This window comes from Ciconia boyciana, chromosome 11 (assembly GCF_034638445.1).
Source record: "Ciconia boyciana chromosome 11, ASM3463844v1, whole genome shotgun sequence".
NCBI lineage: Eukaryota > Metazoa > Chordata > Aves > Ciconiiformes > Ciconiidae > Ciconia > Ciconia boyciana.
In genome coordinates, this window is record NC_132944.1 from 19,575,966 (window position 1) to 19,602,472 (window position 26,507).

At 44.9% G+C, this 26,507-nt stretch overlaps 1 protein-coding gene across 6 annotated transcripts in view; it reads right to left on the minus strand.

Annotated features, from left to right (window-relative positions):
- Window positions 1-26,507, minus strand: part of PLXNB1 (plexin B1) — an 84,826-nt gene that overhangs the window by 27,591 nt on the left and 30,728 nt on the right. For 5 of the 6 annotated variants that reach the window (XM_072876091.1, XM_072876093.1, XM_072876095.1 and 2 more), the window contains exons 3-11: window positions 14,702-15,845; window positions 9,790-9,972; window positions 9,272-9,400; window positions 7,345-7,445; window positions 6,518-6,650; window positions 5,073-5,229; window positions 2,083-2,191; window positions 1,881-1,989; window positions 392-1,252 (exon numbers count right to left, since the gene is read on the minus strand). In XM_072876091.1, the coding sequence (XP_072732192.1) occupies window positions 392-1,252; window positions 1,881-1,989; window positions 2,083-2,191; window positions 5,073-5,229; window positions 6,518-6,650; window positions 7,345-7,445; window positions 9,272-9,400; window positions 9,790-9,972; window positions 14,702-15,835 (2,916 nt within the window). In that variant the 5' untranslated portion in view covers window positions 15,836-15,845. The remainder of the gene's footprint in view (window positions 1-391; window positions 1,253-1,880; window positions 1,990-2,082; window positions 2,192-5,072; window positions 5,230-6,517; window positions 6,651-7,344; window positions 7,446-9,271; window positions 9,401-9,789; window positions 9,973-14,701; window positions 15,846-26,507) is intronic. The other variant, XM_072876097.1, reaches the window with a different exon arrangement.

Here is a 26,507-nt window from a genome sequence, read left to right on the forward strand (position 1 = left end):
CATGGCTCTGATAACAGGGAATCAAAGCCTAACATGCCAACAGAGAAACAAGCCCTGCCTGAACCAAAACATGGCTGTGCTGCTTTACCATGAAGTTACAAGAAAGCAATGCAAGAGCCCAAAGAGGTGAACAGCAGAAAGCTGTGAATATGCTGGACATCACAGCAGTCATCACCTTCAGGCCAGCAGCATTTCTACAAGACCTGGGAACCTCGCACACATTTTTCTTCCTCAGGCTGCCACTTCTCACTCTGCACATTACGGCTGTCAGCTTCTGCACTCTCAGAGGGCACAACCTCTCCTGTGTGCTGAAATACTAGACCAGCAATCTGTATGAAAATTTCAAAGTGTTACAGCCTTAAACTGTGAATTCCAAAGCCCAGCAACTTACCTCCTCCCAAAACTCAGGGGCATCATACTGATAGTCAAGGTCAGGGTGGAGGATCCTGGGAAAGTCAGGGACATCCCTCTCTGAAGAATCGCCATCACCCGACAGAAGAGTAGAAGCAGAGAAGGGAGATGTGTCATTCTCAGCCTGCAGCAAATCCATCCAGTCCTCTGTGTCCTGGAGCTCTGTGCCTTCCTCCAGCAGCCAGTCTGGGGGAGCTGACGGTGAGAGCTCTGAAGCAGGTAGTTCAGTTCCCAGCAATCCAGGAGAGTCATCAGAGGCAGCAGGGCCCCCTGGCACCTGCCTGGGGGTTTGGGGAGATGGGATGGCAGATGTCAGTGCCTCTGTGGTCGGAAAAGAACTCGGAGGCCACTTGAAACTAGTGACATGAGGGGAAGGTGTTACTGCTGCTGCAGACGTGTGAAGAGGGCTACCCACTAGGGTGGTGGGTGGGTCAGTGTGCCGTGGCTCCTGGGCAGTGGCTGGCCCTTCAGTGGGCAAGGCTGCATGATCCATGTTTTTGGATGGGCTGGTGAGGACAGATGCAGCGGGAGAAGTTGTCTCTGGCACAGTGACAGCAGGTTTGTCTGCTGGTGGTGGTAGAGGGGATTCTGTGATGGCCTGGAGAGACACTGCTTCGGTTGAGAGAGTCAAGTATGTATAGCTGAAGGTTTCTGTAGGCTCAGTCGTCATATCCGAGGCTGCGGAGAGCGTGATGTGGTTGGGCTCTGTGGGGGGCACAGTGCTCGGTACCACATGCACGGGGGGAGTGATGGGTTTTGTGGCCACGGTTGGGGCTGTGGTAGAGGACTTGGTGAGGGGAGCTGCTGAAGAAGGAAACACACTTGAGGTTGGGATCTGGGCCTAGAGAAAAACAACATGGTGGGGTGAGAAGAGAGAAAGAAATGAAACAGAATAAAACCGAAGCAGAAAAACACTCCATATTACTTCCCATAGCAGTGTTCACAAGAGGCTGCTTCACCCTCTGGATTTCAGCGAGGGCTACATCTCATGCCACCTTGTCTTGGGATGGGACTGGGCAATGCTCACAGTGCAGAAGATCCAGCAACATTCCCTCTTCCCACAGATGCCTGCACTCACCTCCACTCAGAGGGAGGTCTGCCTGCCTTCATCCCCCACAAAACTGCAAGGCCACCTGGGGCAGCCACAAACTGGGCATCTGTTCCACCTCCCCACTCGCAGCCTCCCTGCCAGCTTGCTCTTGTCCCTCGCTTTGAAAACACAGGCTGGATAACCCCAGGAGAAGGGTGACCTGCTTCACCTGATGGCAATTCCCCAGAAACCTAGCAAAGCCTTGTAACATCAGGGGCGCAGAGCCTTGTGTCGCTCCAAGGGCAGGCTTCTCTCCAACAGCTGACCTCCTTGCTTTGTGTGACCGACAGCTGCTATTTTACCTGAGAAGAGATCTGACTCACTGCAACTCGCTGAGGCTCTTGGAGCACACAGGACTAGGACTAAGTAGGAGACGCACCCTTTCATTGTAGATAATGGTTCCTTCCTCACAGGCTGCTTTGTGGGTGCAGAGGTGCTGCTGGATGCACCAGTTACATCCCCAGAGACTGCTCACACACTTCTGGCACCTGGAACAATGATAGAAAAGCAGCTTTTAAGATGACCCAGGAAGGGACAACCACCCTCCCTATAACTACAGACAAGAAAAAGCAGGTGCTCACGGTGCCGATTTCCACAGCAGGGCCACTGCAGCACAGTCATAGAAAGAGAAGTCCACAGAAGCAATGAAGATGTCATGGAAACGCACTACGAGCTTTATGGTGACATGATCTGAAAATGAAAATAAAAATTTCTTAGAAATGGAGCCACTATAAGTCTGCCATACTGTTAAGAGACACAGCATGCTTTAGGAAAGACACTGTCAAATATGGAGACAGATTCTCTTCCATGCTTCTAGCATCTCAATCACTGGATTATCCTACGGACACTAAAAACAGGTTGGACAAGTTTGTCAGGAGTAGTTTATGACAGCTCTTGCCAACCCACAGGAAGGAAGACTAGTCTGAAAATCCCTCCATCTTTATCTGCTATAATTCCACTGTCATCTCTGTATTAGAGGAAGATGTAACATTCCAGGCTCAGAGCTGATTGCCTTCCTTTGTCATCCAAAGGAAAACCAAACCCTTAGAACTGACATGCCCTTCACATACTGCCTTCACCTTGAGAGCTTTGTTCTATGTCCAGACTAGGAAGTGAGTCAGTGAAGAGGTTTATTAAGACTTGTAATCTCACTTGCAATGACTGAAGGCTTATCTGCTTTAAATCCAGGTCTCATGTCAACTACAAGCCTCACGATAGCCCAATTCTCTTTGGGAAAAGACTACCACTGTTTTCTGATAGACCAAATAGCTGCAGAGATGGTCAAAACTTACTGCAGCTGATAGCATGAACCTGAAGGAGATATTTTGCATATGACAGTACTAAAACAGCTGATTAATCTTGTTCCAGACAAATGCCCCCAACCCTAGAGCTGGGTATTAGTTCTCCAAATAATGGGAACACATTACATGCTCTGCTCAAATCCAGGAGCTGCCATTTCTCCAAGACAGTTTGCTATAACAATAAGTAACAAGAAGCTTGTCCATCGTTCCTCTCACAGAATTCAGACCTCCTCTTGCAAGCAAGCTCTGCTCACAACAAAACAATAAACATGTCTGGTGAAGGATCAGTCAGGCCTAAGCTGGGTTCCTGATCGGATGACAAGTGAAGCAGTATGCTAGTAAAAGAGCTGATGCTGAGGTGTGTATGAAGACCCATGATTAGGAGAAAATAAGGGTATCATATGCAGCTGGAGGCAGGAGTCACTGCTGTAGTCAACTCCCATCACTGTCATAGAGGTGACTGCATTTGTCAGTGGTGGAAGGGCTAACACCTCCCAGGATTTCAGGGTTATGACACCATATTTATAAATATTCCTTTCTCCAAAGAGGCCATTATTTCCTATGACTGCCAATAATGCTCTTCAACAGTACAGAAGATGAGGTCGAGCACTTGCAAATTGAGAGCAAGTTTCTGCTATCAGCTTGGAGCTCTACAACTTAAAGTGACAGATGAGCTGGCATGCAACCTTTAAAACAAGGCTGAAAAAAAGGCAAATATTTTAGGGAGCTGGGAAAAGTATTATAAGTAGGAAAGTGCCAGTATCTAAGTCCCTGATGAGACCTCATTTAGAAAACAGTGTATGATTCTGGCTACCAGCTTCAAATTCATCTCAGCAGAGCACAGAAGCTGTGCAAAGAAGGGCTAGCAATACAGTGAAGGAGAGAGGAAGTGTGAGTAACAAAAAGAACATGAATAAAAAGTTGGCACAGTTAACACAGCAAAACTCTGTGCTAAGAATGCCTGGCCATAGTTCCCACTGAGTGGGAGAAGAGCTGTGGAAGTAAAAGGACAACACAAATAGCTCAAATGGACACAAACCATCCATGAGCAAGTTTAGGCTAGAAAACAGAAGCAACTTGTTAAGCCTCAGAGATGCAATATGAAAGTAACATAGGTAAAGCATCTATGGAGTCTTGAAATAAAAGCAAGACTGACTTAACAAAGGAGTCAATAAGAATATCTGAAGCCTGGAATAATGAGAACTAGACTGTGGCTTTATCTACACTGATTTTTCACAACTGTGCTTAAATTCAGGCCCACATTTGCAGAACTAAACAGGGAAGCCAATCCTGCCTACTCCGCCTGTAGTGGCAGCGCATGAAGCCCTTTAATCTCTGTGCCTGACCACCCTGAATGGAGACCTGGTCAGTTTGTTCCAGACTAAAGCAGTGTGAAAGCCAACAGATATAATAGTATTGCAAATAATACTGAAAATGAAGGAGTTTGAGATTGAATGAGTGTGTTAGCTGGGTTCTGCTGTCACATTATGTCCATGGAGATTGCTTCAGACCTATTAGCCAGCTGCATACTTGCACAGAAAATCTGTTTAGCCATTTAGGTGAATCATGTGGAATGCTTCCCAACCAGCACCTGCCTTTTACTTCGGATGAACAAGCTCTCTGAAGAGATCAGCTCATCAGAGCTCACACTGACAGGCTGGGTAAAATCCAATGCAAAGACTATAAACTGAGAACTTTCCAGGTTCTGTAGAGTGGCCAATTAGCAATACTCAGCCAGTTACTGTTCACAGTAATAGAAGGCTGACTATGTATTTTCTGAGGTTCTGCCACACTGCAGATTCATTTCTAACTTTAAGGACTGTGGGTCTCTTCTTGCCTTTCCTTACATGTACTTCCTTCTGCCACTACTACGTGGATTTTGAAAAGGTTTGCATTTTCTTTGATTTAAATAATAAAGCAGTATTTAAGATAGTTCTCTCTCCAGATTTATGACAAAGCTGCCAAACCAGCCACCACTCCAGACTGCATTTCAGATCATATGGAGATTTGCATACAACCTTTAAAGCAGGATCTCCTTTCCAACTACCAGAATTTGGCATTGGAATTTGGCAACAGCCCAAAATAGCACAGGATGTGTGTGACACACAAGTAGAAAGCAAACAGATATTATGACAGAATGAAATGAACACCTGCTGACAGACCACGTACATCCATGGCTGTTAATCCTGGCAATCTGACAGATGTACAACGTACTTTCTCCCAACAATGTTATCGGACCTATCATGCTCCATTTAAAGCATTTCACTGACCTGCTCCTGTTGGCAAAGCTGGTGCTTGGCTGGGATCTGGAGAAGGACACATGATTCCTGACTCTGTCAGAACTGCTGGGCTTTCATAATCTTCAAAGTAACATGAGTAAAATTCTTCCTCACGCAGAGAAGGTAATTCCGAGATAGCCAGGAATATCTACCAATTCAATAATATCCAGTAAATAATTTGCCCTCTGTCGTGGTTTAGCCCCAGTCAGCAACCAAGCACCACGCAGCCGCTTGCTCACCCTCCCCCCCGGTGGGATGGGGGAGAGAATCTGAAGAGCAAAAGTAAGAAAACTCGTGGGTTGAGATAAGAACAGTTTAACAATTGAAATAAAATAAAATAAAAATAATAAATTGTAATGAAAAGGAAAACAAATGAGAGAAAGAGGAACAAAACCCAAGGGAAAAAAAACCAAGTGATGCAACCACTCACCACCCGCTGACCAATGCCCAGCCCATCCCTGAGCAGCGATTGCTGCTCCCCAGCCAACTCCCCCCAGTTTCTATACTGAGCATGACGCTGTATGGTATGGAATAGCCCTTCGGGCAGTTTGGATCAACTATCCTGGCTGTGCCGCCTCCCAGCTTCTTGTGCAGCTGGCAGAGCATGGGAAGCTGAAAAGTCCTTGACCAGTGTAAGCATTACTTAGCAACAGCTAAACCATCAGTGTGTTATCAACATTATTGTCCTGCTAAATGCAAAACACAGCACTATACCAGATACTAGGAAGAAAATTAACTCCATCCCAGCCAAAATCAGGACACCCTCTAACACATTCTTCTTTATTTAATCTAATTTTCTGGTTCTATTTTTTCAAAGTAAGAGCCCCATAAAGTAGTTTCTACATATACAACCATTTTCCTATAATGCCTCCTAGGACTGACTGTTCATTCGTCATCTCTTGCCATTCCCAGACTGAACTTGGCATTCACTAAGCAATTGGCAACTTCCCCCTTTGCCCAAGTCTCTAGCAAAGGACAGGTTCTTGCCACCTCCTGACACAATGACAGACTTCAAAACACTGCAGCACCTTCTTAGCTTTTCTGCCAGCTCTCAGATGCCAGACTGAAGCCGTAATTTTGGGTAGCTCCTTTCAGATCTTCCTGACAGCAAGTGTCAGAAACACTGTGAAACCACAGACATGGGCACCTTATAAATACTAAGCAAAGGAGGGACCCCACCCAAGCAGCCATCAAATACTCCAGAATACCCAGTAACTCCTAGCAGGCAAGGACATTTATTTTTATGGCAAAAAGCAATGAAATTATCTCCTGGTACAGCCAAGTCGTTAAGTCCCTTATGCAAGGTAGACAACATGTGCTTGAAGAGTCAGTGATTCAGTACCCCACTGAAAGCAACAGGAAGACTTGTGACTCCTCAGAGTTTGCAGGGGACTTTCTACGTGCTTGAGCATCATCAGAGGATCATCACCACTCACATTTCTCTTTTCCTCTCTGCTGATATTGGCTGGAGTTAGTGACTGGACAGACAGACACTGCTGTGTAGAGTTAAAGCTCCAGAGCCACTGCTCACTCAGCCTGGACCGCAAGCACTCAGAGCGACGGCTGCACCTGCAGGGAAATAGCAAGAAGCCCTATGAGAGATCTGTGCAGCCCTGGCAGGACATGCTCGGCTTCCAAGCTCACACTGGCTGGCTGAAGCCTTGCTAGAGTCTTGGGGAAGCTGCTACACAAGCCATGGAAGCCCCAGCCTCCCACCACCTTCAATAATAGGATGAACTGTTGCCAAAATATAGATGGGTAGGCACTTTTGGGGCTTCAAGGCTCATAAACTAGTTCCTATGGCATTCTACAGGGAGACAGAGCCAGCAAGCAGACAGACGTGCTGGAATAAACCATGTCTCATTAAGTAACATCGGTAGGGGAGCAAGAAGTGAAAGAGAGTGCTACATAAGAGAGTGACACCAGAAGAAGAGATAAGATAGTTTCTCTACATTTGAAATGAGGCAGTTTGAGCTGCAGTCAGACTAAAACCAGGCTGAAATCCACTGGACAGGAGCATCGTGAGTGGTGACCAAAGACCCAAAAAGCAATGGAAAGATACCCTTGTGTGCAACTGTGACTGCTGGCGGTGTTTTAGGGAGGCAGGCAGAGGAAAGTTAGAGACAATATCCCATAAAGAACCTAAAAATAAACTAAATCCAGACACACAGACATACAGAGACACACAGACATAAGGAAGAGAGTAAGTGGAGACAATCCCTAAGCACTATCCCTCCAAAATCCTTGCAGGCGAACATCTTACCGTCCCTGAAGGACACACCAGCCACAGTAGGGATCTTTCAGCGCCAGACAGGATTCACAGTCCGAGTACAGGGAACATTCCAGTATGGGAACCTTCACCACCTGTCAGAGAAAGAAATCAGTGAAAACATAGCACACACAACACAGGCCCCAGGTCTATGGCTTCTTCTGCCTAACTTGCAAGTCCCATCATCTGCATGCTCACTGAAACAACTTCTTAATCCCCAATATTGCATAAAAATAAAGAAAAAAAGGAACAAATTTCCAGAGCCCGTCTGAATGGCCATTTCACATATTGGTGAAGGACATCTAAACATCAGGCTGTACAGAGGCACTGAGGCAAGCAAAGTGTATTGCTATTAAGGGGTTATCTGTGACGCTTTTTGCAAGAAGCACTTGCACTTGTTTAGTGACAAAACTGTATTTTAACAAAAGGGATCAAAGAACAGCAGACTGAATACCATTCACTCTTTTGCTTTTCTGGACTCTGTCATGGGAGATCATCTCTCTTGACATGTGGGTGACTGAAGCTGGAGACAGCAGCGTCAGCTGAGGCCTCTGAATGCATCTGCACTATTGCCCAGCTCTATCTGGCAGAACTATCATTTTGACTGAAAGTAGACCAAGAAGCTTTGATCGATGTGGAACAAAAACCTTCTGCCATCTGGGGGTAAGTTTTACTTGCAAAACACTTCTGCTTTAACTTAGTAGCCTTGCTGATTTCAGCCTCTTGCCCTCTCTTTAATCCGCTACTACACTTCAGCTACTACTGTCAATTACTTTAAAATATCAACTTCTAATCCCCAACCTATTACTTTTGCTAAGTACATGATGTAATTTGCATTTTTTAATTGACAGAACAATTACTGTTAAGGATATATTTCAGATTTCCCTAATCTTCTTCCACTCACAGATTTCAACTCCTCCTTTGAAGTGTTACAAAATATCTGAGTATCTCAAAGTGCACTGGGGGGGTGTGTGTGAAGGGAAGCAGTGGTCTTCCAGCATGCTCTCATTTTTTGTTTGTTCTTTCCTTCAGAGTAACTCATGGGCTGCTTTTTCCTTTGCTAGGAGGATCCTTTTCTTTCCAGCTCAAGGAGCTGATATGACTAGTGTTGTACAAATCCTCTCAAATAAAGTATCCATAGCTGGATTTGCTACTCAGCAGACACCAATATCCCAAGAGCCTGAGGCATCGCAATGCCTCTTCTCCTCCAGCTGCCACTGGGCACAAACAGAATTACAGAAAGCAGAAGAGGGAAAGGTGCTTCACATGGTTCTTTATACAGCTAGATGTCATCTGTAGTACTGTTATTATATACCCAGTCAGAGCACACCTCTGCTATCTGAAGACATTTCCCACACGTTTCTGCTTTTTGTAGGTTACATGCCTACAGAACAGTTTAATCTTAACTGATTAAAAACAGGAGAAGTGCCACAGTTTTAATTACACAAAATCTCCCTTTTCTCTTTTTAATCTTTTGCAAAACCAAGACAGGTCACATTACTTGTGAACCCAGAAGGCTCACATTCTTCGGCTCAGATGGAGATGCAAACTGTTGTCCAAACGGTTCCCGCTCAACACAGAGGAACCCAGGAATTTGCAGTCCCTTGTCTTCATGCCAATAGAGCAGCCTTTTATAGCCTGCAGTTCACATTCCTCCATCGCTGCTGATACAGCCTGACTGACTTAGGGAAATACACATGCAAACAGGCCACGGTTTAGGGTAACAAGACTTCCTCCACACTTCCTCCAGCTTTTGCAAAAGGCCAGTCCCCATCCCTGTAAGCCAGACCAGCAGGCAGCTGCTGCCCAGCACAGGCTTAGCTATACACGCTATTTCTCTGCCTCCCCCACTCCTGTCAGTAGTTTGTCTGGACCTCAAATGCTTTCAACTCTTCTGTGAAAGGAATTTTATTGCTCTTACCATTGACTGGGTCATGACAAAGAGGTGCTCCTGCAACTGGTCAAACAGCAGGTCTCCACTCACCATGCTGTTTAACTGGATAGCTAAAGAAGCGTATATATGTGCATCTCCCATTGCTCCTAAGTACACCTGCAAGAGAGTCACAGTTGTATGCAGGCAAAGTATCACAGCAGGAGTTGGGGGCACCCATCCTACATCAGGAACCACTGCTGTGTGCGAGGATTTCAACCTCCCACCAAAATCTCAATGCAGTGACTTCAGCTACAGAAAGCACGTTCCTAGCAATACCTGCGGAAGCCACGTAGGTGCAGATGTAACCAAAAGGTAATATGACCACTATTTGGGGCATTCACATTCTCAACAGTCAGTACAGTGTGAGAAGAGACCATCTGATAGTAGTGATCTTTAGCAGGAACCTGACTTCCCAAGGAACAAGAGAAATTGCCTTTTTTCCCCTTCCACCCGAGCATCCCTGATTAGTTTTATCCTCTTTGCTTCCTGTCGCACCCAGTTCATACCTTGTGCAGTATCCCTTTGCTGTCTCCCAGAAAAGCAATGGTGTGGCCATCTTCCACATTCACTGCCACAGCTGTCAGACGGGCCTCTGTTTTCTCCAGGAGGGGGGCTGCTTCCAAGGGTACCCGGCTGGCCATAGGGCTGGGAGTGTGGTCAGAGCCACAGGGGTATGCATACAGGGTGTCCTTTTTTGGGGAGTGGAAAGAACAGGGAAATCAGTACAAAGAAAATGGATACAAGGAACATTAGCGCCTTTAACACTTCCCACCATCCCCTTCCATCCAAATTCCTTAAACAAGTGCCCCAGCAGTGAATTTAGCCTCAAACCCCTCTAAGGTTTTCTACTGAGAGTAAAAAAAACAGCTTTTAAAAATTAGTTTAGGTATGTTGGCTGTTTGTATGCTCACAGAATCCTGCAGACATTTCAGCAAGTCCATTCAGCATCAGTAATGAAATGCATCGAAACTCTACTAAACTCTTAAGTTCTCCAAAAAACATTACTGGTTATACACTGCCATGACACAGCTTTAGGGAAGATTCATTGTATTTTTCAGAACAAAGCAAAAAGATGAGAATTTCTGCTTCCAGTGCAAAACCACCTGGTCACAAGTATCGCCTCCAACAATTAGCATGGTTTTGTTGTATCACCTACAAATTCTAAGCCTGAAATAGAATCCCAAAGCATTGGGACATACATAAACACAGGGTAGAGCACAACCTGCTCCAAAGAGCTTACTAACTACTCATAGGAATTGTAGAGCACATACAACCAGAGACCCACAAGTCAAAACAAGAGTCATCTCTGCACACTGCTTCAATTCTTCTGAGTCTTGTGAGATTTCTGAAAATTAACTCCACAGCACTGTGCAAAAACAGTCATCCTTCTGTTCCAGTTAGATCCCTCCCAGTCCCACCAAACCTTCACTTACTGAATTCTAAAGGAGAGAGAATGAAAGCTGCCAACTTATTTACTATTTGTATCTGTAGAGAGAAGATATTCCATTATGATTCATCTTCTTCCTAAGTAACAAACTCAGTCTCGTCTAGGATAGTTCCTCTGTTGCTTTATATCTTTCTTGACACCTTGTTCTGTGTCCACTTTAATTTTACAGTATCCTTTTGGAGACTGAATGCAGGATTGTTCACCCAACAATAACTATTAAAAACACAATTTTTTAATTGATCAGTGGCTTGTCTTCAAACAACGTGGCCTGTGTAAACCCATGATTTTCATCATCAAATCCCTTACAAATAACATTTTCACCCTCCTCTCCAGCCCCTTACTAATTACTCTTACAAAGCTGGGTGCGGAGCATTCTCATTAACTGCACAGTCCGCAGACTGCAGCTCCCTCTCTTGCAACACGGTTGAATTTAGACTCCTTGTGAGCAGGGTTACGTATTCCTTCTGTCTGATGTCCGTATTCCTTCTGTCTGATGTCCGTGGCTTTGCATTTGGCAGCACTGAGCTGCACGGTACCATCCGGCACCAGGCAACGGAGCCACCCCTGCCGGAGGTCAGCGATAACGGCACAACGTGGCATTCTTGAGGCATCTGCTTATCACCTTTCACTGACCCCATGGAAAATCTGACCCCTTTTCCCCACCTCTCCTCCCATTTCTCTGAGTTATCTTGTTGATTGGTTTTGTTTGGTTGTTTTTTGTTGTTGGGGTTTTGGGTGGTGTTGTTTTTTTGTTGGTGGTTTTTTTTTTTTTTTAATACTTGACTGCTTCCTGGAGAAACTAAAAGCGATCAGGAGCTTTTGGCAAAGCCTATGGAAATCCCACAGTAAAATATATTTAACCTGCTAACTTCTATTCACTTCTCAAATGTATTGCTATCTTAGCAGGGAAGCAAGGCTTGACACAGCAGTTCCGTGTAGGAAACCATGCCAGTTAGACTAGCACTACTTTCATTCTGATACTTCATTGTTTTCCTTTCAAATACTAATTCAACTGATTTTCTGCACACTAGGCATAAGGCTCTGACTTAAAGCCTCAGAGAAGGTTACAACTTTTAATGATTGTTAGTTTTTACCATCCTCTAAGCTATCATTCATTTTATTGACATCTATTTTTCTTTTCAGCTCTGTCATTTGATTTTTAAGCTTCTTCCAACCACCTTGTTGTAACTTAAAGATTTCTATTACTCCAGTTGTCCAGTTCCTATAAGATTTATTAGGAAGTGGGCTACAGCCAAATTTCCATACTCAAAAACATGAAGTGTTTATTTTGAATAGGATTCTAGCTATCTTTTGCAACTTTCTATCAATTGAAACAAATGCTGAAGCCTAATGACCTCACTACCGAGGCTGATTTTTCAAAGTTTGCTTAAAAAAACCTCATACAAGTCAGAAATAGTTGTACCCCCGTTGCGCTCAGCACTGCTGTTGCCTATACGTGATGCCAAGGGCAGGTCACTTCATGCACAACGTTTATCTACCATAAACCAACGTGACTTCTGCAAGCTCTCCCAGCACTGGCACAGCCCGCCCGTGGCCTCACAGGGACTGTCTGCAGCGCAGTTAATCAAAGTCAAGAGCTGAAACTTGTTCCATTCTACAGGATTAAGACCGTGATAATTGTATAAAGTGCTTATATACATTTACATAGAAGCTGTTTGAATTGTTTTCAGTGAATAACATCTTGGCAACGCAGCAGAAAATACACTTCAGGGATCATCCAGCGTCCTACTATGATGCAGCAAGTTTGGATGAAGCTGCTGCCGTGAGTTCTGGTGTGTGCTTCCTGCATTGCACAGGTAGGAAGCAACAATAGGACAAATCTATATCTATGCATGAAGAGGACTGCAAGCTCGGTGCAAAAGGACAAGTTACATACCTTGAAAACTACACCCACAGAAGATATGCAGCCTTCCCAAGCCTTGCAAAAACATGTTTCACACTTCCAATTATCAAGTCACTAACAGCATCTACATAGTCTCCTGCATCTCAACACTAAGGTATCTCCAGCAAACTGAACAAATGAACTGGTTCTGAAGTTCTTATAAAAACAAACATTTTTTTTCCAGTTGAAGAGATTGTGTTGAACTGTAAAACTCAATCTCAGCCTCTCCTGATGGGCTAAAAATCGGAGGCAGTGCTAACTACGGAAAAGGGCATATCTTGCGCACAGGCTGGTTTGGAGGCAGAAAAACGTGAAATTAGTTCGCATTATCCTTACATACAGCACAAGCTGCCACCATTGAAACCGAGTTAAAACTGTTCCTGCATAAAATGTTCATTGAGAGCCGCTTCCACTCAGCACTGAATGGAGCAGGCTGGAGCTGGCACAGACCCTTAAGTGTTGTTAGATACAATCTTAACGACAACCACAACCATGTACTGAATGGTGAAGGATAAAGTTTGTTAGGACATTTACATATCATTGGACACACTTGTTAATAAGATGCCACACTTTAGTCAGCCAAACCATGCAGCTGGGACCCTGGGATCATGCGCCAGGAATCACATAGCAGAGACTGGCCTTCTTCTTCCACCCTGTGCACCCGCTTCTCCACTGGATCAAATGGTACACGGGGACTCCACATCATTTTGAATGACGGATTTTTCTGAGGTGCTCACACCAGTTTGACATTTAACTCCCTCACGCTGCCCTAAAAACCACCTGTGACAATTCCTTCCATGCAGCCCCACAAAGGGCACATGGGTCATGGCTAGGAAATACAGTGAAAGCAGGACATCAAGCTGGGCAGTCTTGCTTCCCAACTCTTATGTACTCCTCTGGACCTTACATTTGCCCTGTTCCAAGTCTGCTCTTTACCCTTCCCTTGTCCCACAAGTATTCTACAGTCAGCTTTAGCTACTGAAAGGAAAACCATAATTTTAAAACTGGTTTTGGACCAAACATCCAAACCCAGAGACTTCCAAAGCCCTGTGGTACCACTTTGCCCTTTGTAGCACAAGGCTGGGAAGAGGCAATTATCTGGACAGCCTGTTCTGTAGAAGGAAGACACAAGATAACATGTTGCTCTGCTAAGGACTAGCAACGCCCTGGGTGAAAACAGGCTACTCACAACCACAGAGCCACATGCTGGGACACTGCATCCAGCACCGCCCCAGGAGAACGCTGCTGCTCTGTGTTTGTGTCACCGTCCCTGATATCGCAGCACCAGCCAGCGTGGCTGACAGATTCAGCATGGCTGCAAGGATTCAGGGTCACAGCCACTTCAGTTCACATTTTTATCCTGCAACATCCCATCATGCCTTTGTCATAGAATTTAAAGAAGGATTATCACCTCTTACAGCTCTGGAGACAAAGAAAATCCAGGTCAGGAAAAGGTCTTCTGTGGGCACAAAATTCTGCAGGACTAATGCAGTCTATAGGAAATTAGGATTTTGTTGACACTTCTTGTTGCTTATGTTCTTTTTTGTTCCTGGGTGTCCTTGCAGGAAAATGTTGTGAGGTGCACCTCACCATAAGCAACAGGGACACAGCACACTCCTTAAATTCCCTTCCCAACACACAGGTTAACATGCACACACTCCTCTCCTTCCCTGCAGTGCAGACCAGGACATGAAATTACTGATAAAGAACAATCTGAACTGCAGCTTCAGTGCTCTTGCCTGGTATTGCCATGAGACAGGCCTCAGGGCCAGGTCACACCAGATGCCCTCCCCATTGCACGCACAGTCCATCTCCCTGTGCAAGGAAACCTGCCCATGCCGGGCAGAGAGCTGCAGCAGCAATGACGCAGACCGTACTTAAACGGGACGCAACGGGTCTTGCATCGCATTGCTGCGGTAGGAAAGAAACAGCCTGAGCCCAAAGGCTTTTAACCCAAACAGATTTCAACATCCATCTGTGGGAAACGGGCCGAATTCAGGAACACATAGCAACACAAGAACACGCTGCAGACTACTCTTTATCTTAGCAGAGGTGCAAAGCTACCTACCGCTGGCAGCTGGACACAGTTGGAACTGACATCGTATTCAATATATGCCACTTCTGCCCCTTCTTCCGACTTCCCATCTCTCATGTAGCAAACATCCCTAGTCCAGTTGGTCAGGCGATCCACCTCCTCCATTGCGTAGACACAGAGCGCAGACTCCTCGCTCAGTTTGCCAGAAGAAGCCTGCCAGGCAGAGAAGGCTGCAAACAGCACTTCTCCCTCGGTGTCCAGCTGCCCCTGGGCCAGGCCTTCTCCCGGCCGGGTGACATAGGCTGCTTGCAGGAGGCTGTATGTATTGGCTTTGCTCTGGCAGAGCAGAGGTAACTCCACATACGAGTAATAATGAGAGTCATCCAGGCAGATTCGCGAGATGTAGGTCTTGTACTCACGTGATTGAGACTTGAGGTCCCGACGGTAGAATAGGAAATAGACACTTGAGCGATAAGTGAAGGATTTAATGAAATGGTGGTTGTACTCGGAAAGCCGGCCCACAGCCAATTTTGCTGTTTCTTCATAGGAGAAAATGGAGTGAGAGTCTGTTGCTTGAACATCCCCTCCGTGGGCCCTGAGATTTCGGGTAGTGATGGGAGGAATCCCTCCTCCAACTCCTCGGCTAGTGTACCCTCGTCCCACAAACAGCAAGGGGACCTCATCCTTTGAGTAGGCTATGAGTCCCACAGTGGTGATATTGGGATCATTGGCAGCAACATACTGAGTGTCACCAGGGCTCTCTGGTCGGAAGAGGACATGGTCGATGGACGCGAGGCTCCTCTTCTCACAGATTCCCTGGTGCACGCTGCCACACACAATGAGCTCCTTCTGCACCGCGTTCACCAGCAGCAGCTTGTTGTGATTGTCGGTGTGGTGTGCCTGAGGACACTCCAGCTTCGAGACTGGGGGGAGGCAATCTTTACTGTCCAGAACTGGCCCCGTCTGAACCACGTTCTTCATCAGCAGGTCAGATGTCAGCTGAAAGAGAAAGTTGGTGGCCCCCAAGTAAATGGTCCCGGATTCCAAGTCCATAGACAGGTGGAGGAATTTCGTAGCATTGTGCGAGAACGTGACATACTGCAGTCCCTGTGGAATTGCTGCTCCCAAGAAACAGAGAACAGGAAGGAGGAATGTTCCCAGAGGCATGGTAAACACTCTGCAAGAGAGGAAAGGCTGTTAAAACTCCTTGGAAACCAGGAGTGAAGACTAACACTCAAAATCCTTCAATAGCACTCTTATTATGAGAGGTGGGCAAAGAGGACGTGAATAACCATAGAAAGCAGAGAGCTAGACACAAAGAGCCAACACAGGACATTTGCAAAAACACCAACAGAAAGAGGCCTGCAGGAGTATCAGAGACTTTACTCGATCATCTCCACACCAAGATGACAGGCACAGCATCTTCAGGAGAAGCTGCAATACTGCAAGTAATATTCTTGGGGGCTTTCCCAGAGACTGCTGGGTGGTACTGGGGAACGCTTCTCTTCACAAGCCCAGGACTTGTACTAAACCTGCTGAATAAACAGTCCAAAGCACAGATTCATCAATCCAGGGACATAACCTAAGGACAAGTGTCCTATCTATGCTGTGACAGAAGGTGCTTCAAACATTGAAGCTGATCACTATTCTTGTAACATCAGAAAAAGTCATGTTTAACCCAACTCCCGCACAACTCTTTCCTATGATGCTATATTGGAAGCTCTCCAGGACAGGACCACATTCCTATAGCAGCCAGCACACCGCATACGTTGTTAATGAGCAACACCACAGTAAAACAGACCACTGTCCAAGACACACACAACCTGCAGGACCATTGTTTAAATAAACTGTAGCTGGGATCCAATTCAGAGCAAACTAATAACCCCTTTGCTCTGTATTTGATCTAGATATCATAATTAATCCTTCTCTTTCTTATCACTTACGGCTATCAACAGCCTCTTTTGGGTCTAAGGCTCTTCCACTAGTGCTTCAGAAGAAACCTTCCCATACCATCTCTGCCACTGAGCATCACCCACCCAAGCAGGACCTGGGTGCCAGGATGAGGCCTCCGGAGTGGCAGTCATAGCAGCTCCAGCCACCCCCCTGGGGCCACCAGTCCGCCCCCAGCCCTGCCAAGCCAGCCCCTCTGGGCCCCCTTCTCCCTGGGCAGTTATGCGGCATGTCCAGGTGAGGGGGAGACCACCTTATCCTGCTCACTTGTTACTGCACTCTCTGGGGGAGAAGTCTTTTGCTGGCACTCATCTCCTCACAGCACCTCTACCAGTACTGTAAAAGGTGATTTAAATATGCCTGCTCTGTGGACAATGCTCCATTCCTTCCCCGTCCCATGCCTCAAAGTGCAGGCAAGGCCAGATGGGTGGGTGTTAGACAGACCCAGGGAGCCACCAGACCTGTTCTGCTCCTCTCCAGAGGATCTTTAGATCAACCCCTCTTGAAATCTACCGTGACCCACGCAAGCCATGCCACAGATGGGAACAACTGTCCTGAACAGCATGGGGAATGCCACAGCATGGTAGAAATGTGGTAATAAGTACCTGCAACATTTAGATTAATGCTTTCCCCATGGAGAAAGGGCAACAGCTGCAAGTACTCATAATTTACTATGAGTACCACCTTATTTGAATTGAAAAGTAGGTGGTGATGCAGCTGTGAATCTATTCCCTTCCCTCCCTCCCTCTCGCAGACAAGGTATCAAAGCTACACACAGCTACACAGATGCCAAGCTGGGCCAGAGGCTCAACAGAGCTGATGGGTACAGTAGTTCCTCCAGAACTGGCCTGTCATCTGCTGTGCTCATTTTGGCAACTCAGCTCCTCAGGGGTGATGTTAATTTTGTAGTTAAAGCTAAGAAAACTATCATCACTTCCCTCCTACAGCATCATCCCTCTTGGATCTTCTTGGTAAGCTCAAAGTGCTATTAACCCAGAAGTGCTTAGAGCACAGAGGTGGAAAAAGATCTGCAGCATTCCAGGAGAAGACTACCCTTGCATTTACTGCAGGACTTAACTAATTTAGGTCACAAACTTCTCACCACACAAACTGTGTCTTACACTTGTTCTGTACAACATCCAGCACACAGCGTGCCGAAAACACAGTAGCAACGGTGAGAACAATAACTGTAAGACTCTAGATCCATCTTTTATTTCACTGCTATTGAAAAAAAAACCCCACAGAAGTCTGCTTTCCAGCTCCTTTGTCAGTAAAACTGGCATCTTTGCTCTACCAAAAGACCAGTTGAGAGGATTAGTCTACTTGTGAAATCCAGCGGACGGAAGGTATTATAAATACTACACATTATTAAATATAGGCTTTGTGAAGCCCTGGAAAAGCTCCACTTCACATGGTTATTGTAGGTAAGTAGGTAGTACTGTCAGGATATACCAGCACACAGGAATGCTGGCTCTAGGCTGGCAGCCTTCCCCCAGAGCACACAGCCGCTGATTCACACCGTACCAGCACTGTGTTTAGGTTACGTCCACACTAGGGCTTTTGTTTGCCCCGATAATGGACACTTAGTGTTTTCTGCTCTCAGTGCTACGAACGCACTCTGCTTCACCCAGATTTGCAAACAGCGCTGAACTGGCCTTGGCGTCTCTTTCCAGGGTGCTGAGAGAGTGTAGCACCTGACAGAGGTCCTCATCATGCGGGAGGGGTTATCTGTGAAGCCCGATGAGGGGTATTTATAAAGCCAGCAAGTAGATACAAGTAGACTGAAGGATAGAGCTCTAACTTGACTCTATCACCTCGGGTTTACACGCGCAGAGCGTATCTTGCTCCAACTCCAACATGCGAGTCATTTTTATGCATTCTCACCATTTTTATTGGAGAAAACTTTATCCAAGGAACTCCTTAACCACACAACTGTCTTGGTACCTCTGCACTGCCATCATGCAGACATCACGATGGCTTGTTGTGCAACTCTGCCTGGAGACTCCTCAAAGCTTAAAATGCCTACAAACAAAACAACAGGCTGATGACCATCCAACAGGAGGAGCTTGACTATGTCATGACAGAGCCACACTGACATGGAGAAGAGTGTCTTTGATCTGGAAGCAGCTGAGGATCACAAGACATCATTACACTACACCACTTAGAGGAATCTAATCTTCTTTCTAGCTAATGCAACCTTCCTATGCCAGCACTTACACAGTAAAATCCGCATGTGTCTTCAGAATTTATGAATTCTGAAATACTGGCTTTCTGGCTAGAGGTCATGCCTACAAGCTGCAAGACTCTGCTCTGCCTACCACATACCATCACTGACAACTGCAAGGGCAGAACTAACACTTATACATGCCACCAGGACTTGAACTCAAAACCCAGCGCATGACACCACTCTAGCAACACAGATCTTTTTACAAGGTCTTTGATCTGTAGTTGAATCTGTCCCTAATGTTTCACTGAAAGCATTTTACAGATTGGAGCACCTGTACTGGAAAGAGATGGAAAAGCAACTAGCCCTTCATTCTAGCAGACCATAATCAAAAGCAGATCTTGCTGTGGTCAAAGCTCTGACCTGAAGCTATTCTTCTTTCACTCACCAATATCCCCCTAGAAGTCACTTCGTTAAGAGCTAGTCCTCAAAGTTGTTCCAGGTAAGAAACTACTATCTAGTCCTCATGACTCTGGAAGAACAGAGGGCAGCCAAGAATATAGGGGAAAAAAAAAAAAAAAGGGTAGTACAGCATGTTCTGCAAGCTAGTTTTAATTGCTCTGCACAATGGGTAAACGCTGAATATAGTCCTCTTTGTTGCTCCTTGCTGAAGAGCCATTAGCAAATGAACTTGTATTTATTGCTAGGTGAGCAAACATAAATTAGAAATGAGCACAAGTGTGTGGCTATCAGTAGCTAGAAGCATTAGCATCCTACATAAAAACTGAAAGAAAAAAAGCCATCAGTGTCTTTTGATTCAATTTTCCAAGTTGTTTCCCAACCATGGGCATCACTGCCTTTTTTATTCTTGCTCTTCAGTTAAGCCCATCACAACCTCTCTGGGAGGACAGGAAGGAGGAGGATAACCTACATTTAAATCTGATGGTTTCATGACAGGCTACACTACTGAGCTCTTTATGGATTTACTGAACTGTTCCGCTTCCTGTGCTCACTGCTAGTGTATAACACAGCTGTTGCAGACAGATTGCACTAAAAGTGTGTAGCCTTTAATTAATTCTGAAGGCAATTGCCAACGCTTAAAGATTCTTTTTAAATATTCCATTTTTTTAATGAATTCCCATTGAATAGGAAAATGCTCCAGACAATGCTCTGAACATTGCCTCTAACGCACTGTAAAATATTAATATCCAAATGATACTTCTGAGTTTCATTTATTTAATCTGGATCACAACAGAAGGGCTAGAGGATTAGTCAGTTCTGCCACAGAATATTTACATCACATCCACAAAACAACAACCAATAACGTGGAAGCAATGGCACTATTTTGTTACTTGGAATTTGAAATAAGACCATGCTTTCTGTAGCACTACTTTTACCTCTCTGACCTCACGTATCCCTCTCAGAAACTTTACTCGTTTATTAAAGAAACAAACCCAGAACTCATTTGGACACATTTCAACAGCATTTCAACACATAAAGATTATTTCAATCCTCACAGATTATTTCTCTAATACCACAGCCTATCCCCCAAACATGGAGAGGTCAGATAATGTTCCAACTCCTAGGCTAGATTTCATACTCAACACCAATCCCAGCAGAATTATCCTTGGAATAAAGTAGGTCCCTGAAATTTGCACCTGCAATTTCCACTGTATCATTTGGAGAGCCAACCCACAGCGAGAACACTGAAAGATTTAAAAACTAAAAGCATAATTCTTCCAGCTGCATGATGACCCTTGTGCTCCAGCACATTCAAATTACCCAGCAGTAGCACCCAACCACTGCTGTGTTTTCTACACAAAAGCCCTGAATTACAGCCCCCCTTCTACGTTTCATATGCTCAACAGAGACTTGCTGGTTTCTGCTGTGAAAGATGACATTCCCATTAAATAAATAAATCATTTTTGGAGTCTTATTTACTACTACCAGGCCAGTTCCCTGCTCTGCTGTTTAAGAACACTTGCAGCAAGCAGCTCTGGCGGAGATGAACACAAACCTGTTTTCCAAATAAAATTGACCCCAAGGAGAATCCCAAGTCCAAGCCATCCTGTCGGAGCAGGACTAGGACAGACAAGGGAGCTCTGTTATACCAGATGTGAGTAACACCAAAGCTGAGATCAAAATAACTTTAAAAAAAAACCCACTAAAGACAAAATATCAAATCTAAAACAGCAAGGGAAGGTGGCAGAAAACCTGTACTTTCAGGCTACAGAATTAACAGCATTATTAGATAAACACTTGGGAAAATGATGTTTTCTATACCCTTGATAGTTACTGCTGACCATTACAATGTACTTTTCTGGATGGGGGTTGACAAAGTTATGCTAAAACAATGTCGCACAAAATATTTTGTCAGCTTTGTGATACTATTGCCATTTTAATGATGCTTGTGCATTGTTAGGGTTCTTTGGAAAAACTGTAGAAAATGCTTCTACACCCCTGGGCCTACCTAAATATTAATTTTAGCCATACTGGAATTAATTGATGGTAGTGGACAGGTACTTCCCCTAAACAGCTCTAGCACAACCGATCTTTTCTCTTGCACGCATGAAAATATGTTATAAACACTAGCTTAAGCTTCCAGTACAAATGGTTAACGAAAGTTAATGATTAATACAATGTTAAATAGTGAACTTTTTATAAATCAAGACAAACTACACAAACATTTTTAAGGAATATAAAGCAACCACAAGCTGCTTGCTGTTAAATAAGCTTTCTTCATAGATATTCTGTCATTGTAAATTGAGGGTTGACTTTTCACTTTACGATCCTCTCAAACACTAACAAAATGTGAACTCAAGTACCATGCTGCATATACATTTTTAAAAGGGGAAATCAAGTCAGCTGTTTCTCAGTATCTTAACACAACCAAGGATAACTTTCTGCCAGTGTACACATTTGAACATTAGAGTCCTTTAGGATCTGCTCCAACTTTCTGCGTAATCAAACCACAGAACACCACTAAGCAATCTCCTCTTCTAGCCCACAAGCTCCTGACTAAAGTCTCCCAGTGAAAGCCAAAATTTTTCTTAGGGCTCCTAAATTACAGAAACTACCACCTTAACCCAGCAAGCTGATCCCCGAGGGTTATTTACCCCAAGTAAAATGTCTTGTCATTTTGTCCAGCTTGGCTTATCACAGGATCTCCCAAGTCAAAGAAGCTTCTAGTGGCTTTTTGCATGAACAGTGTTAAAACTAATCCTCCTTGGGCAAGAAGATAACGACAGCTATTCTAACTCAGAGGTCCACCTACACAGAAATCCTGGCTCCAGCAACAGACAATAATAGATGCCTAAGTAGCAGTATAAGGGCAGACAAGCATAAGGCAATCCTTTCCCTATACATCCTGCCAGCTTTGGGCCTTCCTGAATCACAGGTTGCAGCCACGTGTAATCCTTTGGATGGATACATTAGGTGGTCTGCGCTTCTTCAGTCAGAAATAATTAGTTTTTCTTGTAGCTCTCTGAGCCCTTTCCAGTTTGTCAACATCCTTTTTTTTAAAGTACCTGACCCGGATGAGCATCCCCTTTTCACAGCACCTGACCCCAACGAGCTATCCCTTTGGCTTTCTAATGCTGCACACAGAGCAAACGTTCCTTTCTCCAGTTCAACCCACCAGTCCTCCATTTACCTGCCCAAGAACCTCTTGCTCTTCTAGCTGCCGCATCACATGTCAAGTTTGTATCTGGTCAAATACGATCAGTGACTCAAATATTCTTCCAGGCAACTAGTTAGAAAAAAAAAAAAAAAAAAATCCTGTTCTCTAGCCTTTAATGTGTAGAGTACATCCAGAGGGCCTAGATAGGTTTAATCCAGCTGTAATAGAACCCTGCTGGGAAAGCAGAGCTCACTAAAGTTACCCATCCAATTCACAAAATCCACCATTTCTACACAAATCTACAGAAATCTAAGCCCATCATCCCCCGTAGAAACAAATTTCCTTGCAGAAGTTCAAGAACCCAATTGTTGATCAAAATACAGACTAATTTTGGAGCAGAGAGAAATCCCTGCAGTACCCAGGAAATTCCAAGAGATTTCCCATTTCCACTTAACTGAGATCCAAGAGCCATTTTTTAATCTCTTTAATATGAACTAAACTGATTTTAAAAAGAACTGTCAGCTAAGGCTTTTGGAAAAAAAAGTTAAGCTATTGTGGAATTAAAGTTACAGTCTCTATCATTATTTAATAAGTAGTTAAAAGACAGGAAACCAAAAGAGTTTCCCTGTCAGAGGAAGGTTATCAGTGAGACCTGCTAAGAATTTGTTCTGCAACCTGTGCTGTTCAATATATTCACATAAGATCTATGAAGAGGAATATGTCTAGAAGTGGCAAATTTTATTATTAAAACAATTATTAATCACAATCAAATTCAGAAAAGACTGCAAAAAGTAAGAGAACTCATGTGCTCCTAAGTAACTACACAATATCTTCGATCCTGCACATGGGTTGGGGCAATCCCAAGCACAAATACAGGCTGGGTGGAGAACGGATTAGGAGCAGCCCTGACGAGAAGGACTTGGGGGTGTTGGTTGACGAGAAGCTCAACATGACCCAGCAATGTGCGCTTGCAGCCCAAAAAGCCAACCGTATCCTGGGCCACATCAAAAGAAGCGTGACCAGCTGGTCAAGGGAGGCGATTCTGCCCCCGTGAGACCCCACCTGGAGAACAGCTCTGCGGCCCCCAACATAAGAAGGACATAGACCTGTTGGAGTGAGTCCAGAGGAGGACCACGAAGTTGGTCAGAGGGCTGGAGCACCTCTCCTATGAGGACAGGCTGAGAGAGTTGGGGTGGTTCAACATGGAGAAGAGAAGACTCCAGGGAGACCTTACAGCAGCCTTCCACTACCTGAAGGGGCCTACAAGAAAGCTGGAGAGGGACTTTGTACACGGGCATGTAGTGATAGGACAAGGGGTAATGGCTTTAAACTGGAAGAGGGCAGATTTAGATTAGATATAAGGAAGAAATTCTTCACTATGAGGGTGGTGAGGCGCTGGAACAGGTTGCCCAGTGAAGTTGTGGATGCCCCATCCCTTGATGTGCTTAAGGCCAGGTTGGATGAGGCTTTGAGCAACCTGGTGTAGTGGAAGGTGTCCCTGCCCATGGCAGGGGGGTTGGAACTAGATGACCTTTAAGGTCCCTTCCAACCCAAACCATTCTATGATTTTATGATTCTATGTCAATAAATACCAAACCCAACACAAAATATTCTAATTATATAAACACAACAGGATCCAAATTAGCTGTTACCACTTAGGAAAACTTTGGAAACGTGGTAGGTCAGTTCAGTGTTTAGTATCAAGCAAAAAGGCAAATACAGCCTTCAGAGTGATTAGGAAAGAAAACATGCATCACCATTATGTTGAATGCTGCAGGCAGCTCCGATTCCCACATCTGAAAAAGGAGACAGAATGACAAAAAGGATGACAAAGATGATCGAAAGCATGGAGCAGCTTCCATATAAGGAGAGACTGAGCAGAGTAGGACTTTGGATGGACAAAGAAACAACCGGGGGGAAGATATGGAAAATTTAAGAGATCTGAAACATGACAGTGTCAAGACGAAAAACATGGAATAATCGACTACCATGTCTTACAACACAGAAACAAGAGAGCACCCACCAAAGTTACAGACAACTTTTCTAAGCCAGTTCAAGGATATTGTCACTGTACATAGAATATTTTAAATAACATTTTAAATGCATAATTAAATTGTAGAGCTCAATGCTGTAGGATGTCATGGAGACTAGAAACATAAACAAGTTAGAAGAGGGATTATATAAATTAATGGAGAATAGATGTAGTCAAGATCAGATGATTAGATACAACTCCTGGCCAAGGAGGGCCCTAAACTGATGATGGTCATAAGCTGGGAGTCAAATAAGGGGGAGGGGAGAAAGAAAAAACACCAAAACAAACCCACCACATTATACATGCCCTGTTTCTTACAACCCTCATTAAGCATCTGCTTCTGGATCTTGTCAAAGACAGGATACTGAGCTACACAGAGCTTTGCAATTTGCCCCAGGATGATACTTCTATTTAAACCTCTTATTTTATGGTACATTTATAGATTTTATTTATTTTTAAATATTAAGAATGTAACTTTAGCTCTGCCTAATCGCATACTTAGGAAGCCGGAAACCTAACCTCATTGACTATTTCTGAAGGCATCATCTATCATATTAACATTTAGATACCATCTAACAGAATTCTGACAATGCAGCACAAAAGTTAATGCACAGCACAGCAGCGAAGCAAGCAAGCATCACCCTCAGCAGACTGGGAAAATGAAGCAAAAGCCAGAGCCACGGTGCACAGAAGTGGCCAGAATTGAGCTTAACGCAGCAACAGTCCCTCTTCCAGGAACAGCTATTCCCTGTCTGCTAAATGTTTGATGGAAACTTCTCACTCAGATGTCGAGTGAACAAAACAGATAAGTGTTTGCCGTACATACAGCTAAGCATTGGGTAGCATTCAACAGAACTGCTATTGCTAAAAGTAGGTCAGGACTGTCTGTTCTAACCAGGGAAAAAGGAAAGCTAAAGCACACCAGACTATTTGGCCAGGTATTACAGAAAACCTTCATCTGGGATTTCATCACTACTTCAAACAGACATGACTCATATTTTACCGGCCTCCACCTCAAACAAGGCACGCCTTCCCAACCGCACTGCCCTCCCTATCATTAGGGGCACCTCTCCCCAGCCTCAGCCAGGATCCTCCTGTTCTCAGCTTTAGCTCCACAGGCTACGAAAGCCAGAGTCCTGCTCTGCACTAGCTGCCTTAGCTATTCTCTGTTGATTTCCATAAAGCAGAAATGCCCAGCCATTTTGTCCAGAAACAGCCAGGACACCACACGATCTTCTCAATGTAATCGCTTCTGCCTTAGAGTCTATTTATCTTGGCAGGGCGCCCTCCAGAAGGGAGGGAGGACACCTCCTGCAACCAGCACATGCTTCCCAGAGGACGGCACCATGACCCCTAACCAAGCTCTCACGTCCCAGAGGCAAAGGCCACGCTCCCAAGGCAAGTCCTTTTGCATTTAGCCTGGCCTTGGAGTAACCCAGCAAGAGAGGAAAGGAGCTTCAAACATCCTGTGAAACTCCTGTGAAAGGAAGCCAGTCCTACACTTGCACCCCAAGAGGAAACCATGGTCTCCATGCCAGCATCAGCCCTGCAGGATTGCACAGCGGAAGGGAGAACAGAGAGACCACAAAAGGAGTTCATGCTAGCAGTGTTACAGACCACAAGCAGACATGCAAGGACCACATCCTGAGCTCCACCATCCAGTTGTCAAGATGCAAATCAGAACCGTTAAACACTGGAGCCTGCCTTGAATAAATCCTTTTGCTCTGCAGACACTGAGCAGTGCAAGGTGCTCTGGCCTGTTCAAGAACAGCATTTCCTCGACACCCCAGAAGTCTTCAATTTTAGTACCACAACAGCTCTATAAAGAATTGATATGTCCTGGGTGGACAGGAAGGAATTCTTCTCCTTGGAATCTTCCTTCATTTAAAATAACATTCACTTCTCTGTCCTCCCCAGTAATCTTCTGGAGAACCATGCAGCCTGACAGCAGTTTGACAGTCTTCCCCTATCGCTCCAACAGCGTCAGCAGTTCTGGCTACAGCCATGAATACAGGCAGTAACATGCAAATAAATTTAATGCAATGCAACCACATGAGTAGCATCTATCCCCTCC